This window comes from Geotrypetes seraphini, chromosome 2 (genome assembly GCF_902459505.1).
Source record: "Geotrypetes seraphini chromosome 2, aGeoSer1.1, whole genome shotgun sequence".
Classification (NCBI taxonomy): Eukaryota; Metazoa; Chordata; class Amphibia; order Gymnophiona; family Dermophiidae; genus Geotrypetes; species Geotrypetes seraphini.
Genome location: NC_047085.1, coordinates 33,526,078 through 33,543,810, shown reverse-complemented (window position 1 = coordinate 33,543,810; position 17,733 = coordinate 33,526,078). Strand labels below are relative to the sequence as shown.

Here is a 17,733-nt window from a genome sequence, read left to right as displayed (position 1 = left end):
GCGTCTGGTGCTGGGAAGCCTGCAGCTGCCCAAAGCCCGCAGCCACACGCAGCCCCCCGGGTACCTTTTTTAGTGGCGGTGGTCCAGCGCGGTCTCCTGGATGGCTGCCTTTGTCTTAGAAGAGTGACGCACAACGCAGGAGTGCAACCTTTGTGCTTCCTGCTTGGTCACGCCACTTTGTGATTGGCTGCAGTCAGTTTCTGACTGCAGCCAATCACAGAGCGGCGCGGGACCGCGCTGGACCACAGTCATTAAAAAAGGTACCAGGGGGGAGGGCGCACAGTGTATTCAGTCCATAAGACACACACCCTTTTCCAGGGTGGAAAAAGTGCATCTTATGGTTCAAAAAATACGGTAATATTGAACATATACAAATTGTCATTAAATTTTCTTTTGTCGTTCAAGTTCATTCTGCTAAATAATTGTCTAGGCAGCTTTGTGACATATTTTTTGCTAGAAATTATTTATACGTTTTGGTGCTACAAAAAAGTGTATTGTGAGGCATATTGAAACACTGGATTGAGAGAGTTAGTGGGATTGAGATTACTTTAGATCAGGGGTCTCAAAGTCCCTCCTTGAGGGCCGCAATCCAGTCGGGTTTTCAGGATTTCCCCAATGAATATGCATGAGATCTATGTGCATGCACTGCTTTCAATGCATATTCATTGGGGAAATCCTGAAAACCCGACTGGATTGCAGCCCTCAAGGAGGGACTTTGAGATCCCTGTTTTAGATTTATCTGGATTGAGATTATTTAGCTGAATGAACTTGCACGACAAAAGAAAATTTTGAGTAATTTGTCATGTTCCTAATGGAAAATATCACACTGTGAGAGGTCCAGGGATGTTCTGCGTGACCATATCCATTGGGGTTAAGGTCAATAAGTAATGCTCTTTCGGGGTGCAAGTTTTTGAACTGGCACTGCAAACTGAGGACCCTCACTCACCATTCATAATACAGTCAAACCTTGGATAGCAAGTAACTTGGGGCTCCTTTTACAAAAGTGAATTAGGGCCTTAACACGTGGAATAGTGAGCGCTAGCCGCTACCGCTTCCTTTTAAGCAGGCGGTAATTTTTCGGCTAGCACGCGCTAATCTTGTGCGTGCGCTAAAAAGGCTAGCACACCTTAGTAAAAGGAGCCCTTGGTGTGTGTTTTGCAAGATGAACAAAATATTTTATTAAATTTTAACTCTATAAACGAGCGTTGTCTTGCAGTACGAGGACTTATACATGTGTCATGTCAAGTACACACAATATACATGCATCACGTCGCTGAGCGCAGCTGAACGTAATACAAGCACTCGCAGTTCAAGCGTGCACAACATACACACATCTCATGCTGAGCGCGGCTGAATGTAATGAAAGCATCACGCCCAATTTACCGGACGTTCAAGCGTACTGTACAAGTACGCATATCAGCCACGATTCTATTCAAAAATAAAGTGCAGGTTATTTGTTTTACTGTATATATTTTTATTTTATACAGTATAGTATTTTGTATTAAGGTTTTTGGGTTGTAGAACGAATTGTCTGAGTTTCTACTTTTTCCTGTAGAGAAATTTGCTTTGAAATAAGAGAGCTTTGTATTACATGCATGCTTCCGGAACAAATTATGCTTGCAAACCAAGGTTTTACTGTATTTTTATTTATGCCGTATTATAGTGTGTAATCTAGTAAAGCTATATGGTGCCTATTTACATATTGCGGCACCATATACACTGTAAAGAGATTATTGGTCTAATACTAACATACACTTCATTATATGTGTTTATGTATATATATATTAATTCTTCATTTTTTCATTTGTATGGACCTTCGGCTATCAACTGGATCATGAGTAATGCCCAGCAATCTCTTGTCTTCATCAGTCCACTTTATTGTTTATTTACTCAAAACTCTAAAATTAATTTAGTTTCATACTTATTCTTAATTTCATAACTCCATAACTATTTCTTCATTGTTTTTCATTTTAGTTCCTTACTTAATATCTTTTTCTTCTAATTTAATCTTATTAATTAGCTACTTAGCTTCGAGGTTAGCTCTCAAACGTTCATCAATGCCACCTCTCCTGACATGCATGTTTCAAACAAGGTTTTTCTTCAGGGTCGAGGGGAACTGAAAAACATACAAAACTTTTTAAAAATCCAACTCTCTTCTCAGTTTTTGCTTTTTTTAAAGAAATCATTCAAACCCTGCAAACGCTAGTGACCTCTCAAATATAAAAACATTATACTCTGGATGCAGCAGAGCTTCTAAGCTCAAACAGCAAAAAATACACACATCTTTTTCTCTCTTTTCTGGTTCTCTGCTTAACATCGTGCAAGCACTTTATCTAAAAGTTGTTACTTCAGGGGATTGTTACAAAACACACCTAGTTCAAGCCCAACCTTTTCAGATATAATTTAGTTCAGATATAAGCTTATTCAAATGGAAATTTGCTAAGATATAGAGCTGTCTCTTACCAATCGAGTATGTGCAGTCTTTCTTCAAACATGGCCGCAGTGTTGGTGTATGATTGTGGAATCTGGTTGCTAGGTATTGTGTTTCTGAAAGATGAATGATTTTTGTGTGTCAGCAACATGATTTTGAATTTAACTTGCTTAGTTCCCCATTTCCATCGTTATGTATCTAGAAATGTGGTTGATATGTCAAATACCACAATGAAACAGGAGATAGTACCTTTCCAAAAACGTGCCAAGTCTTTATTGATATAATAAAGGAATTGTGCACTGCAGGTCACCTTTGCTGTTTTTCTTATCTGATGTGTCAAATATTCACCCAATAGTTTAAGATCCTCTCTTCTGCCACTATTGGTAGCAGCTCCTCACTCTAATAAAACTGTCTTCCCTTTTGTCATAAAACTTTGATATTTCGCCCTTAATTTATGGAATTCCTTTCCCTTGGATTAAGTTTAGAGACAAATTTGTTTACATTTCATAAGTATATCAAAATTTGGTGGTTTTCTTAGTTATTTGGGATCCTGGATTGGCTGTGTAGAATCAGGATACTGGACTCCATAGACCAGGGGTGCTCACACCTTTTTGGCTTGCGAGCTATGACCAAGTAAAAATGATCTACCAACAATAAAATTTTAAAAAAACACAAAGCACACTGTACGCAGAGAAAATGTTAATTATTTATATTCAGGTTTTTTTTCAAAGAGGTCAAGACAGATGACTTTAAAATATGCAATGTCACCTCAGTAACAACTATACAAAAATAGACAAATATACCCCCTCCCCTTTTACTAAACCATGATGGCTGTTTTTAGCACAGGGAGCTGCGCTGAATGCCACATGCTGCTTCTGACGCTCATAGGCTCCCTGTGCTAAAAACCGCTATCGCGAGGGCCATAGTTCAAAATATAGACAGCAGATATAAATTCAGACACATTTTGATCACTAAATTTTAAAATAAAATCATTTTTCCTACCTTTGTTGTCTAGTGATTTCATGAGTCTCTGGTTGCACTTCCTTCTTCTGACTGTAAATCCAATATTTCTTTCTTTCTGCCTCCTTCATGCTTCCTTTCCTACAGTACTCATTCCATTCTCCAACCAACATCTCTCTGTCTCTCCATGAGTCCAACTTCTTCTTTCTCTCTCCCTGCCCCTTTCTTTTTTCTGATGTTCTGTCTTTCTTTCTCCCTGTCACTTTTTCTTTCTTTTTTCTGTCCTTCTGTCTTTCTTTCTCTCTCTCTCCCTGTCTCCTTTCTTTCTTTTTTATCTGTCGACCTGTTTTTCTTTCTCTCTCCCTGTCCCCTTTCTTTCGGTCTGTCTGTTTCTTTCTCTTTCCCTGCCCCCCTTTCTTTCTGTCTGTCTGTTTCTCTCTCCCTGCCCCCCTTTCTTTCTGTCTATCTGTCTCTCTCCCTGCCCCTTTCTGTCTGTCTGTCTCTCTCCCTGCCCCCCTTTATTTCTGTCTGCCTGTCTGTCCGTTTCTCTCTCCCTGCCTCCCTTTCTTTCTGTCTGTCTGTCTTTCTCCCTGCCCTCCCCAAGCCACTACCGCCGATTTCTCCCTACTTCCCTGACACCAGGCCAGGCACGTATAAGTGCCGTGTCCACAAGCCTTTCCCCCTGCCGTCAATTCTGATGTTGGAGAGGAAATTCCAGGCCAGCCAATTGCTGCCTGGCTGGCCCGGAACTTCCTCTCCAAAGTCAGAATTGTCGGGAGGGTGGGGGGGAAGGGGAGACTGTGGGCCCAGCGCTTGTAAGTGCCTGGCCTGGTGTTGGAGAAACACAAATGCAACACCTTTGCGATCCACTGGTTGATCGTGATCAACCTTTTGGCCACCCCTGCCATAGACCTTCAGTCTTTCCCAGTGTAGTGATGCTTGTGTATGTAATTATTTGAGAGCAGTTCTTAGGAGTATTGGAATGGGTGAGATCTTTTTATAATTAAGCAATTATTTTTAGATTTTATTGTCAGATAATTTTGTAGTTGTTTCTAGCAATTGTGTATGGGGGAGAGTTTTCCTTAGAGCTTATTCTGATTGAGTGTGTAATCATATTTTAGCTAATAAACTTCCAAATGAACTTTGTGTAATAGAAGATTAAAAATCCAGGCAGCTTTTGAAGGCCTGTTTATTTGAAAGCATTCTGTTCTTCATGAAAGCTGTTTTTATTGTGTTGCTCTATTGTAATATGTTTTACTAATGTGGTCCAAAGTGGAATTCTGCTGTATGGAAAAGGGGAGCAGTGGCAATTTATCTCTGTAATTTGGTTTTTACTGAAATTTTAGTGAGTGCTATTTCATATTGTGATATATTTATGGAAAGTTACCATTTGCATTGAAGCTTGACATTTTATTTTAAATTGGTTGGTGTTAATATAATTTTTGTATAGTATTTATCCCTTAGGCTCAAACCCATCAATTAAATATATGAAGTTAAAATCTGTCTTCATTGAGATGGTAGTTTAATTTTATAGAAGGATGTCCATGTGTAACGTTGTAATAGATTATGCTTTATACAGAATTTGGTTTAGAATGTTTAGACAGTTTAGTAAATAAAATCAAAATATATTGTTCTGGGTAGTACTTTGTTCTAGGGAAATTGGTGATAAGTCATGGATGTTCATGTAGAGACCGTCAGTCCAAGTTTCCAAAGTACATCATATTTATTTACAGTGCTTGGTATACAGACAGTCCCCAGGTTAAGAACGTCCGTCTTATGTCTGACTCGTACTTACGAACCAGGGTCCTGCCTCTCCCTTTCTGTGCCAACACTCTTTGCCTCTTCCTCCCTTCCTTTCCAAACGTGACCCTCCTCCTCCCATCCATGTTCCAAAGCTTCCTTTATCGTCCTTCCCTCTGTTCTGCATTCCAAATTCATGCCTCCCTTCCTCCTGCATGTGTTTACCTCCGCTGCCCGGCTGCCTCCTCCCAGCCACTCTTCTCTTTGCAAAGCCATGGGCAGCGGCTCCTGCATGCAGCCGGCAGCTGACCTGGAAGCCTTCTCTCTGATGTCAGAGGGAAGACTTCCGGGTCAGCCGTGGGCACAAATTTGGGACGCAGAACGGAGGGAAGGACAATGAGTGGTGTGTTAGGACACGGAAGGAAAGGAGGGAGCACAAACTTTGTATAAAGGTTGGAAGAAAGGAGCGAGGGAGCATGAACTTGTGACACAGAATGGAGGGAGGGGAGCATGAACTTGGAGCATAGGATGGAAGGAATGAGGGAAAGAGATGCTGTGGTGGGGAGGGAATCGAAAGGGAGAATTGTTAGGCATGAGTGTCTGAGTGAGAAGGCAAGAGAGATGGTGCACGTGGGGAAATGAAGAAAGCGGTGAATTATTGGGCATTTGGAGGGAGAGAAAAATATTGGACATAGTGGTGGGAGAGGCATGAGGTACAGATGCATGGGGAAAAAAGATGAGAAGGAGAAATCTGGTATGTGGTGGTAGAGAGGGAGCACAGTGGAATGGATGCAGAATTAAAGTAAGTGTAAACCTATTTTTTCTTTCAATTTAAACTACAGTACTTTATTTTGAGGACTTTTTCTTTAATGTTTTTATAGACTGTGTACTGTACAGGATCAGAATTGCATACAAATTCAGCTTAAGAACGGTTTTAAAAAAATGGAACTCGTTCTAACCTGGGGGACTCTGTAGTTACAAAGATGTTTTATTTATTTGATTTTCTAGACTGTCCTCCCAAAGGAGCTCAGAACTGGTTACAAATCAGGTATTGAAACATTTTCCCTGTCTGTCCCGACAGGCTCACAGTCTATCTAATGTACCTGGGGCAATCGAGGATTAAGTGACTTGCCCAGGGTCACAAGGAGCAGCACAATGTGACACTTGTATTTCCAGGTGTTCTATAGCTTTGTCAGGATGTCACATGCAAATTAGATCAGTTACAGTCATTCAGTACTCTGACTGCTAGCATTTTAATTAGCCTCTGATAAACTGATCTTGAAGGCAACCTACAAAAACCAGTGTAAAGTGTCAAATAGAACAGAAGGATAATTGTCTGAATACCAGCCTTGTTTGCATCATGAGACTCTATGCTCAGGTACCAACAGAGGAAACTGAAAGAAGCTATGACTTCAATCCTGCTTGGGAACCAAGCCCTTTTATGTGTTTTGGTAGGTCAAAACATTTTGCTTCCTATTCTATGTAGTATATATGTTTGTACATTTAAGTAAAATAATCTTTTGTCTTGAACTAATTGTTTTGTTTTGAAGTGGTAGGCATATACAGTAACTCCTGAAAGCTACTTAAGAAGTGTATCAATAAATAGGGATCATCTGCTGTAGGGGTTATTTTTTTTCTTGGTTTTTATTTCCATTGGGTAATTCCAATAAATATTATTTTATATGATGATTTAATGACTCTCATTAAGCCCTGGCTGAAATGTTTCCACTATCCTTGATTCTTGTTCTGCGAGTTTAAAGCATATGATAGAAAACACAGCACTCCTGATGTGATCACTAGTTGAAAATAGCAAATCATCAGATGGAGTACAAGTCAGTTTGTTTTTGTGTTCACTCTCCCTTTTCTGCTAAACTAGAAGACCGTTCTTAACAGGTCAGGATACTGCAGAAAAATATATCTTATTTTGTGTGTGCATGCATTTATAATCTATTTGTTGTGCTGCTTGCCTCCCCCCTACCCGTCTCACCCCCATCACACACAATTGGCTATTTTACCAGAATTGTCAGACAGCAAATTGATTTGCTCTTCTGTATTACTACTCCCTAACTGAATTTGCACTCATTTCTAGAGTTGCAAGTTCATTGTGGTGAGCCTTTTTCCTCCTTCATTGCATTGTATGCCTTATTTATTTGAAAAAAAACCCAAACATTTTTTTTAGCCTGTCCTCCCAAAGGAGCTCAGAACGAGTTACAAATCAGGTACTCGTGCATTTTCCTTATCTGTCCCAGTGGGTTCACAGTCTATCTAATGTAACTGGGGCAGTGGAGAATTAAATGACTTTCCCAGGGTCACAAAGAACAGCATGGGATTTGAACCCATAACTTCAGGGTGTTGAAGCTATAGTTCTAACCACTACATCACACTCTCCATTTATTCATGATACACACAAAACAACTTCATGGGAATTATGTGGTTCATGCCCTAGATTTTAACACTTTCTTTTTCTACAATATTTTTATATTAGTTTAATAGTATCTGTTGAAATTAAACAAGGTAGTATGGTAGACTCTTAGTTCTCCTTTTACTAAGCTGCAATAGCGTTTTTAGCATGCACAGAATTTTAGCACACGCTAAACCTGCACTATGCGGCTAGAACTAACGCCAACTCAGTGCTGGCGTTAGCGTCTAGTGCGTGCTAAAACCTCTATCGCAGCTTAGTAAAAGGAGCCCTTAGAAAAAGAACTTTCATGGTGAAAAGGAATATCACTGCTTGTGAGAATGAAGGCTAGAAACAAAAGATCAGACATGGTGACTATAACTTAATCACAGCCACTTGCAAAATGAATGTTTGAATTTCAAAAATGATGTATTTCATAAGAATAAATTATATACCGTACAGAAAATATAAAAATCTTATAAACTGTGGTATGTATGCCTAAAGTACTAGAACAATAAATGAAAATATGAAGAGTTGAACAATATACATTGAAATTGGAGAAAATGTTTCAGCAGCACCTCTTACCTTTCCCATACACAAATATGCTAACACCTAATCTTCATAATCATTTTGTTTTCATCATTGAACAGGCTGCGCTTCTAGCCTCAGGACATTTTCTACTTCTGTTAATTTGTTTTGCTAGCATAATTGCAGAGTGGAAGCACTTTCTATTCTTATTGATTTCTATTCTCTGGCTTTTTAATTCCCCATATTACACAGTAAAAAGAACTGAGTTGAACCATAACGTTGATTGTCAATGTCAACACTAGCTTTTATTTCCCAAAATTTGGTCTTAACACAGGTGTTTTCACTCATATTTGCAAGTAAATCTAAACTAAGCTGGAGCATTCACTTGACATGCAGACCTCTGAGTGTCAAAGAAGGAAAATCCACATTGTTCTGACCAAGCAGAGCAAAATGTTACATATGTGTACTTACCTCACAGTACACTCTTCTCACTTAAGAAGTGAGCCACAGCTTCTTCAAATCCTTTTAAATCATCACAAATCTCATGCTTACAAGTGTGATACATCTTAGCTGAGAAGACGTGGGAGTGTGAAGCTCAAAGTTATCCCTGAGAAAAACTGCTTTTAACACCTTCGGTACATTCTCTACTGAACACCTATTATCAGTACTAAGGGCTAGGGGCCAGATTCACTAACCTCCCTTTTCCCATCTGATCTGTGGCTGGGTGCCTGATCCACAACGCACCTGCATGCAAAGTAGGCCGATTGGAGGCACGCCCCCCCACTGACTACGCGGATCGCTGGAGAGCGATCCTGACACATGGCGCAGACCATCTTGTTTGCTTGTAGATGGTCTGAGCATGCTCTCCACGCAAGGAAGAGCTGGAAATGAGCTGGAAACTTCTTTTTTTCACGGGCTGAAACTTACTTTTTCGTGAGCCCGTTTTATTCTCCTTTGTCCCAGGCTAGCCTGCCCTTCCCTGCAATGTGAGCTCGTGGTTTTAACTCATGGGAAAGGGCAGTTGTTCCGATGTACTCTGGAAAGGAATGCGAAGGGCTGTGACTGAAGCAGGGAGTGGAGCTGGGGAGCAGCTTGTGGGGCTCAGGCTAGCCTGGGACACAGGAGAGTAAAACACAACGTATTCTGCCCCTACAGCTTGGCATTCAAATCCCCGGTGGCTGATTGCTTCTTCTCCTTTTCGCGAACCCGAGCCGCTCTGACTCTCCTGCTCTCTGCCGCCCTTCCCAGCAGTGCAGTCAGGGCGGCAGAGAGCAGGAGATGTGCTTCAGCTGGTTGATTATTTACAGGAGAGTATGCTCAGGAGAGTTGGAAGGGACGTGAGCATGGTCCCCATCAGTCATTTCTTTATTGATCGGCCAGCCCAGTCGGTGTTCCTGATTTTTATTTATTTTTATTTTTTTAGTGAATCTCTTCCTTTCTACATTTGCATGCCATTCCCCCTCATTTGCATTCGTGGATCGGATTAGGAGTAAGGTTAGTGAATCGGGTCGGGGTCACAAAAAAGTAGTTGAGACACGATCGGTGTCCTTAGTGAATCTAGCCCTTGATTCACTAAGGACACCGATCGTGTCCCATCCACTTTGCGATCCCAGCCCGATTCATTAACCTTACTCCCGATCTGATCCATGCATGCAAATGAGGGAGAATGGCATGCAAATGTAGGAAGGAAGCGATTCTCTAAAAAAAATCAGGAACACCGACTGGGCTGGCCGATCAAAAAAGAAGCGACTGATGTGGACCAGTTGCTCATATCCATGCTGACTCTCCTGAGCATTCTCTCCTAAAAATAAGCAACCAGCTGAGGCACATCTCCTGCTCTCTGCCGCCCCGACTTTTCACTGCGGGGAAGGGTGGCAGAGAGCAGGAGAGTCGGGGCAACATGGGCGAAGGAGGATGGAAAAATTATGTCTTAACTGTTAATTTTCTTTCCTTTAGCTGCAGCAAATGAATCCAGAGCCCCACTCTATCTCATATTTTTTTATTTTGGTATTGTATGCAGCTTTTGAGATAATTTTTTCGATCAGAGTTTATTTTTTCCATTTCAGCTGTGTGGGAAAGGAGTTTACTTTTCTGATGCTTTGTGAAGAGTGATACTGGTTGGCCAGGAGGTTGTGCATCCAATAAGTCTGAGTCCAAGTTTATTATAAATTTATTATAAATTTGGATTCATCTGCTGCATCTAAAGGAAAGAAAAATTTTCCTTTTTGACCAAGAGTCAGGTTTCATGGCAGCACTGCAGTTGGGGGGATGAGGTGGGGGTGGGGACCTAGGCTTCGTTTCTGAGCTTAGTCTCTGTCTTTGGCCAGATATAGTCAGGGTTGATACTTTTACTTAGGAATTTAGAAAATGATAGCAGATAAAGACTTTGCAGTCTATTCTGTCTGCCCATCCACTCGGACTATTCATCTTTATAATACCTAGCTCTCCCAAGGAGCTGCTCTGTGCTTTTTCCATGCTTTCTTTTATTCAGATGTTGTCATTATCTCTACTACCTCCATTAGGGTGGTAGACACATGTACAACATACCTTCATTTGATTACTCCAGAATCTGCCCCCTTTCACCCTTATCCTCTGACTTCTCATTCTAGAACTCCTGTGCATTTATATCAGATTGGATGTATATACATTTCTCTACCGTATCTCTCCTATCCTGCACTCTCTTCCAAAGTATGCATATTTAGATTTTTAAATGTGTCTGTTTATGGTTTATGATGAAGAATCCTGAACATTTTAGCGGCTGCACTCATGACATTTCATATCTTTTTGAAGGTACGGGTTCCAGAATTGCTTTGAGATGCTCATTAAATATAACCTAATATTTTTTAAATTAAATCCATGTTGCTTTTCTTTAACTTATATTTTATAGCATTATCTCTGTAGGGGGGAACTTGTTTATTGATATTGATGCTCTATTAAATGGCAAAACTTTTTTTTCTTTATTGGGCTAGTGAACACAGAAAAAATTTAATTGTCTTGAGTTATTCTAAAAACCATAATTCTTATTATTTAATTTCAGATATTATAAAATTGTATTTTACAGGTGTATGTGGTTGCTGTGGTGCCTTGCGCCCCCGTTACAAACGTTTGGTGGATAACATATTTCCTGAGGATCCAAAGGTAAATAGACAGTTTTGTTCAAGATAAATTGAACAGTTTTGATTGTGAAATGAAATATTCCTCATCATAACTCTTGAATAATGAGCGTGTCTATTGCCTACGCTGATGAGTCACATGACCCTGAGCACCAGCTTAGGGAGTTCTCCTAGGTTTTATGTTTTCCCTCATTATTACATCTAGGAAAGGCCAGACCTGTGGACTTCCTATTTTTCTTATTTTGTTCATCATTCTTTCATCAAACCAAACTATAAAAATGACTTTTATTGAATGCAACTGTGGCGACTTAATCCTAAGGCAGACCATTTGGATACTTAAAAATTTCCTACTTGTCTTCAGCTCTCTATAATTGAATTGTCTTCAGCTCTCTATAAAGGAATTGAATCGGCTCAAATAGGAGCAATTAAATTAAACTTCCCTTAAGAATTTTGATACTTAACACCACTCACAGAAAGAATGAACGATTATAGCAATATATGGGGCACAATGGGATCTGGTAGGTTATGATCTGAGACAGAGACACCCACTCTTGTAAAGGATTTCACTTCAAACTACCTTTGCTTCATTGGAAAATTATTACAGCACTGTAATGGAATTACAATTCATGCCAGAGATGAATTAAGATATTCAACTTATACAAATTCCTCACGGTACTAATAAGCCAACTGGAGAGAAAATTATTATTGCTGGGAAACTTTGAGGCATTATCCAAAAAGAGGTGAAATATTTTCCAAGGTTCTCACCTAAAATAAATACAAAACAAATATGAAGTAAAATCAAAGAAGAAAGCAAGGATTTTAAAACATGTTACAATATATCTGGAGACAAGTGACTTGGCCATTGAGTGTCTAGGAGACATTCAATGAATTTACATGGAAATATCTTTAAAACAAATATGAGAAAAATATTTTTTTTTTGTTCAACGAATATTTAAGCTCTAGTTAATCATTGCGAGAGGATATGGTAACAGCAGTTAGTATAGCTGAATTTAAGAAAGGCTTAGACAAGTTCCTAGAGGAAAAGTCCATAGTCTGCTATTGAGACAGACTTGGGGGCTCATTCGAGGAATTGGTGTCTGGATGGGAATATCTGGAAGTAGGAAAGCAGTGGACAAAACTGAAAGGAGCTATTGTAAGGGCAACATACCATTTTATAAGAAAAGTAATTAAGAGTAAGAGGAAAAGAAAGCCACTTTGGTTTTCAAAAGTAGTAGCTGAGAAGGTAAGGAAAAAGAGATTAGTTTTCATAAACTGCAAAAGATTGCATAAAGAAGAAGAATACAGGCAAAAATATCTAGGAAAGTTGAGAGAGGCTGGTTGAGTAGTCAGGAAAGCAAAGATACAAATGGAAGAAAAAAAATAGCAGACAGTAAAACGGGGGTCAATACATTTTTTAGATATATTAGTGATAGGAGGAAGCACAAAAGTGGCACTGTGAGACTCAAAGGTGAAAGGGAGGAATATGTAGAAGCTGATATAGGTAACTCTAAATTGCTTGAGAAATATTTCTGTTCTTTGTTCACAGCTGAAGCTCTGGGAATGGGACCACAGAAAACATAAGCAAATAAGGCTGGAGGTGTGGTAGACCTAGATCAATTTTCAGAGGATTGTCTTCACGAGGAGTTCACTAAACTAAAGGTTGATAAAGCAAAGGGGTCTGATGGTGTACATTTGAGGGTACTGAGGTAAGTTAGGGAAGTTCTGGTGGCTCTGCTGGCTTACCTTTTCAATGCTTCTTTAGAGTTGGGAGTGGTACCGGAGGATTGGAAAAGAACGGATGTGGTCCCTCCACAAAAGTGGAAGTAAGGACGAAATAGGGAACTACAGGCCCTTAAGTAAATTAATGTAAAACACTTTTAAAACAGAGAATAGTGCTTCCCTAGCAACAGCAGCAGATGAATCCAGAGACCAATGGGATAGCTCACATCTACCAGCAGGCGGAGATAGAGAAACTGATTAACAGGTGGTCATATTGGCTGGCACTCCTCCTGTTTATCTAGTATTCTCTATCTCCCAGCAGGTTGAAGTCGCTATTCAACTAGCTCCTGGATTCTGGCTGTGACTGGAACTTTATTACCTCCTGTTGAGGTTTTCTCTTCAGTGAGACTGCCATTCTGTTTCTCCTGTTGAGATTTTTCTCTTCAGTGAGACAGGGGTGTCCGGCTAAACGGTGCCGGCTTTAGAGGTTACACTTGGGCCCCCCCTTGTCCCTGCCTCACCCTCCCTCCAATGATAGAGGGTCTAACTTGGTCTCTCATTTTTTTATTTTTTTCTCCTGTACTATTTATAGGTATAACAGGGTGATGTTTTTATTCATATAGGAGAGACATGTGTTTCTTTCCGGAGACTTGGGCGTGGGGTCTCGGTCTCAGATTGGTCTTCTTCTTCGCTTACCATGACCAAGAGTATGGGATTCTGTACAGTTTCTGGGATCCATATTGCTGACTCCACTGGGAACTTCGGCTTGCTTTCCCCTTCTTACGCTACAGCAGTCGCTGTTGTTCCAGTAGTTCCCGGTATCTCAGGGCTCCAAATTTTTGGTAGGCTCCCCCTGCATCGCTCTATATGTTTGGTGGCTCAGAGCGATTTCTCTTTTCAAGGCATGCCTCGGTCTTTGCTGGACTAGCTCATGACCACCGACCATTTGGTCAGTATTAGGATGGGGGTATTTCTCTACAGCTTGGGCAGTAGGTGTTGTACTCAGTTGGCAGGTGAAGTTGGTCTGCTTCAATGGGTGGACTTTCATCTTCATTTTCTGTTGGCAGGGTTTGGATAGACTTTCTCTTCGCGGAATCTGAGCATGGCCCATTTTCTTGTAGGTTCCAGTGTACAGCGCTGTGTACGCTCTGGAAAGTGTGCATGTTGGTAATAGTGTAATCTTCTGCATCCTGGATGTTGAGTTTTGTGGCTCAGGCGTTCTAGCTCTTTTTCTGGATGTGAGATCTCCTTGACCTAGACCTCATGGCCTCGTCTCTCAATTCTAAGCTTCCTAGCTTCTTCAGCAGGCCCAGGGAGTGGGAGTTAGAGGGGGTGGCTGCATGGCTCCTTTCTCGCCTCTGCCTTCTCTTTTTCAGTGTTTTCCGCTGGCTGATGATGGCTTGGTTTTGCCATTTCGAGCTCGCTTTCTGGGCACAGTATTTGTAGAATCTCTGGATTGGCGGCGCCATCGTTACTATGCAGATTTGCTGAGTCTTTTGACAGCCGGACTAGGAAGTTTCCTGGTACCTCCGGCTTTGCTCGCCTAGGGTCCGATCAACCTGGATATTTGTACTACTTTCGTATTATGACCTAGTTTTTTGACAAATCTTGGCTGACGTGTAAGGGTTATGCGAAGCAGGTTGTTTCTTCTCTTATTCAGGTGCTACGGACGCCTTCTCCTGTGGCGTCTGCTTCCTTTTGGAGGTTTTTTCCTTTCTTGGGTGCTTCTTCACGTTTGAACCTTGTTCACTTCACCTCTCCCTCCTTCCATTGTAGTTCCTCTTCTTTATTTTTAATCCCTGTAAACCGTGTCGAGCTCCACTTCCGTGGAGATGACGCGGTATATAAACTTAAGGTTTAGTTTAGTTTAGTTTAGAACCACTCCAGAGTTCCTTTTTGACACAAGTGTATTGCCGAGGGCTTAGCGTTCAATTCCCTTCAGCTTCTAGTGCCGTTCTTGGCTTGTTACAAGGGCTAGGTATATTGCTCTTCGCTTACTTCTCAGCTTCATGTTTGGAGTACTATCTTCATGTACTTCTTCTCAATGTACCGAAGGCTTCATTTCGTCCTTGTCTTTTGGGACTCTAAAGGGCTGTGCCATTGAGCATGGGGTTTCTTGTGGCCATGGCTTCAGCTCTGCAGTTTTCTATGTTGCAGGCCTTGTTCACTGGGAATTCCTATTTCTGATTTCCGAAATATGGGGTATCAGTTCGGATGGTACCCCTATTTCTTTCCAGGGGGGGTGTCATCCTTTCTTTTATGTCATCCTCGCTTTTCCTTCCTTCTTCCTGGGAGGAGAAATTGGAAGCAGTGCTTTTATTCACTGCATTTTTTGATACGTACGTAGCGTTCTCTGTGAGCTCGGTTTCTAACGGCTTTTAGTTGTTTATGTCTCCTTTTTTGTATTCTTCAAGGGACGCCTCAAACGTATGGCGGCGTCCGAAGCCTCCATCGCACGGTGGGTCCAGGAGGACATTCTTTATGCTTGCTTGCTGGCAGGGAAGCGGTTGGCGAAGGAACTTCATGACCATTCTGCCGGAGCGATGGCTACTTCTTGGGCTCCGCCCAGAGGTTTTTTCCTTGGAGGAGCTTTGTCTCGCGGCTAATTGGTCTTCCGAGAGTGCTTTCTCTCCGCATTTCTACTTGGATGTGGGGGCGCATGCGGTAGAGGTGTTTTGTGCTTCGGTTGTTGCGGAGGCGGCGTTGGCTTCCCACCCAGATTGAGGATTGCTTTGCTACATCCCATTGGTCTCTGGATTCATCTGCTGCTGTTGCTAGGGAAGGAAAAATTATGTTCTTACCTGTTAATTTTCTTTCCCTTAGACGCAGCAGATGAATCCAGAGCCCCACCCTTTCTGGATATGGTCTCTCGTTTCTTTCTTTTGCAACTTTCGCAGTTTGTTATTATGACAGGTTGTTTTCTGTATTATTGCATTTTGAAATTTGTTATGGGAAAGAAGTTTTTTACATTCTATGCCTATTGATGGTTACGGATGCTTGGGCAAGGAGCGATACTAGATAAACAGGAGGAGTGCCAGCCAATATGACCACCTGTTAATCAGTTTCTCTATCTCCGCCTGCTGGTAGATGTGAGCTATCCCATTGGTCTCTGGATTCATCTGCTGCGTCTAAGGGAAAGAAAATTAACAGGTAAGAACATAATTTTTCCATTTTCTGGAATCCAGTGGATTACAGGACCTGAAGCAACAAGGATATATACTAGAAGCAGGTCTTGTCAGAGAATTCGGATCAATTTCTTTGATTGGATAACCAGAAAATTGAATAGAGGAGGAGCGCTAGATGTGGTGTATTTAGATTTTATCAAAACCTTTGACATTGTTCCACACAGGCATCTAAAGAATAAACTGAATGCCCTCGATATGGACCCCAAAGTGATGAACTGGGTCAGGAATTAATTGAGTGGAAGGCAACAGAGGGTAGAGGTCAGTGGAGATCTCTGAGTAAAGGGATGTTACCAGCGGTATGTCTCAGGGGTATCATGGGCCTGTTTTTAGTTTTTTTACATTTTTGTAAGTAATATTGCTGAAGGGCTGACTGGTAAGATTTGTCTCCTTGCGGATGATACCAAAATCTACAATAGAGTAGACACCCCTGATAACGTGGAAAGAAGGACCTAGTGAAGCTTGATGAATGGTCGCGGAGCAAAGAAGTGCTTTTTTCTGGACTCTGTCCAATGTGATTGTTGCTTTCCCATCAATGTCTCTTTTTTTCTTGGCTTTTGCCAATTTTTTTCTGGTTCTTTCTTATTTTGGGATCCTTTTATTAAGGCGCGCTTGCCATTTTAGTGTACGCTAAATGCTAATGCGCCCATAGACTATAATGGTCGCGTTAGCGTTTAGCACACTAAAACGGCTAGCGCGCCTTAGTAAAACGGCCTGTTTATTACTTATTCGGTCTAAAAGAAAAATAATAATTTTTTTCTTCCTCAGCAGGCTTTTCTTTTACTGTCACTAAAATTGAGTTTAACCTCACCGCTGAGATTTTTCCGTCCAGAATTTTCCACCTATGTCAAAACCATCGAATGGGTTTAAGAAGTGCTGTCGGTGTCAACGCCCTATTTTCATCACTGACCCGCCTAGTTGGTGTTTGCAGTATTTGGGCCCTGAACATTAGGTAGACTCCTGTATGCATTCGGTACCAACGACACTGGCATTGACACTTACATCAGAAGCATTGAGTCCCTTAATGCAGGTCAAACATCAACACCAACACTCTCCTTTAGTTTAGGCTGTGTCTCCTTCAGGACATGCATCATCTTTGAGGTCACCCACCCCTCAACATCCTGCTGCATCAATGGTACCAGCTATTGACCAAGGGTACCAGTACAAATTTTCAAGAAACAACTCAGTGAGTTTTTCTGGAGGGAGATCGGTGGTGCTTGCATCGACTCCCTCAGTACCAGCCCAGCCTAAGCATAGCATTTCGAGGTCTTGGTACCAATTCCAGGTCTACACTGACATGCTGCTCTGCTTCCTATCAGCACTCCTTCAGTAAACAACGACGCTCTCCATCAAGACACCGATCCTCCTCTTTGAGGCATCGTCGATCTGTATTGAAATCTCAAAGATCACCATCGAAGCACCAAGGTTCTCCATCAAAACATCAATGCTCTTCATCAAAACATTGAAGTTCTCCATTGAAGCATCTTTGCTATCACTCCTATGCTTCCAGATATAGAAGATCTTCACGTCATTCCACTTCATCATTCTCATTGGATCATAACATTGTGCTTCTAAACCCCATAACTGTAAGTTCAACGTGGTTTACAAAAGATTATAATTAAAAATAACAAGGGAAACACAATAGTACTGACATCGAGGAAG

General features: G+C 41.2%; 1 protein-coding gene across 2 annotated transcripts in view; it reads left to right on the top strand.

Moving 5' to 3' along the window:
* EFR3A (EFR3 homolog A) overlaps positions 1 to 17,733 on the top strand; it is a 325,895-nt gene that overhangs the window by 43,030 nt on the left and 265,132 nt on the right. For both annotated transcript variants that reach the window (XM_033933620.1, XM_033933619.1), the window contains exon 3: positions 11,119 to 11,195. In XM_033933620.1, the coding sequence (XP_033789511.1) occupies positions 11,119 to 11,195 (77 nt within the window). The remainder of the gene's footprint in view (positions 1 to 11,118; positions 11,196 to 17,733) is intronic.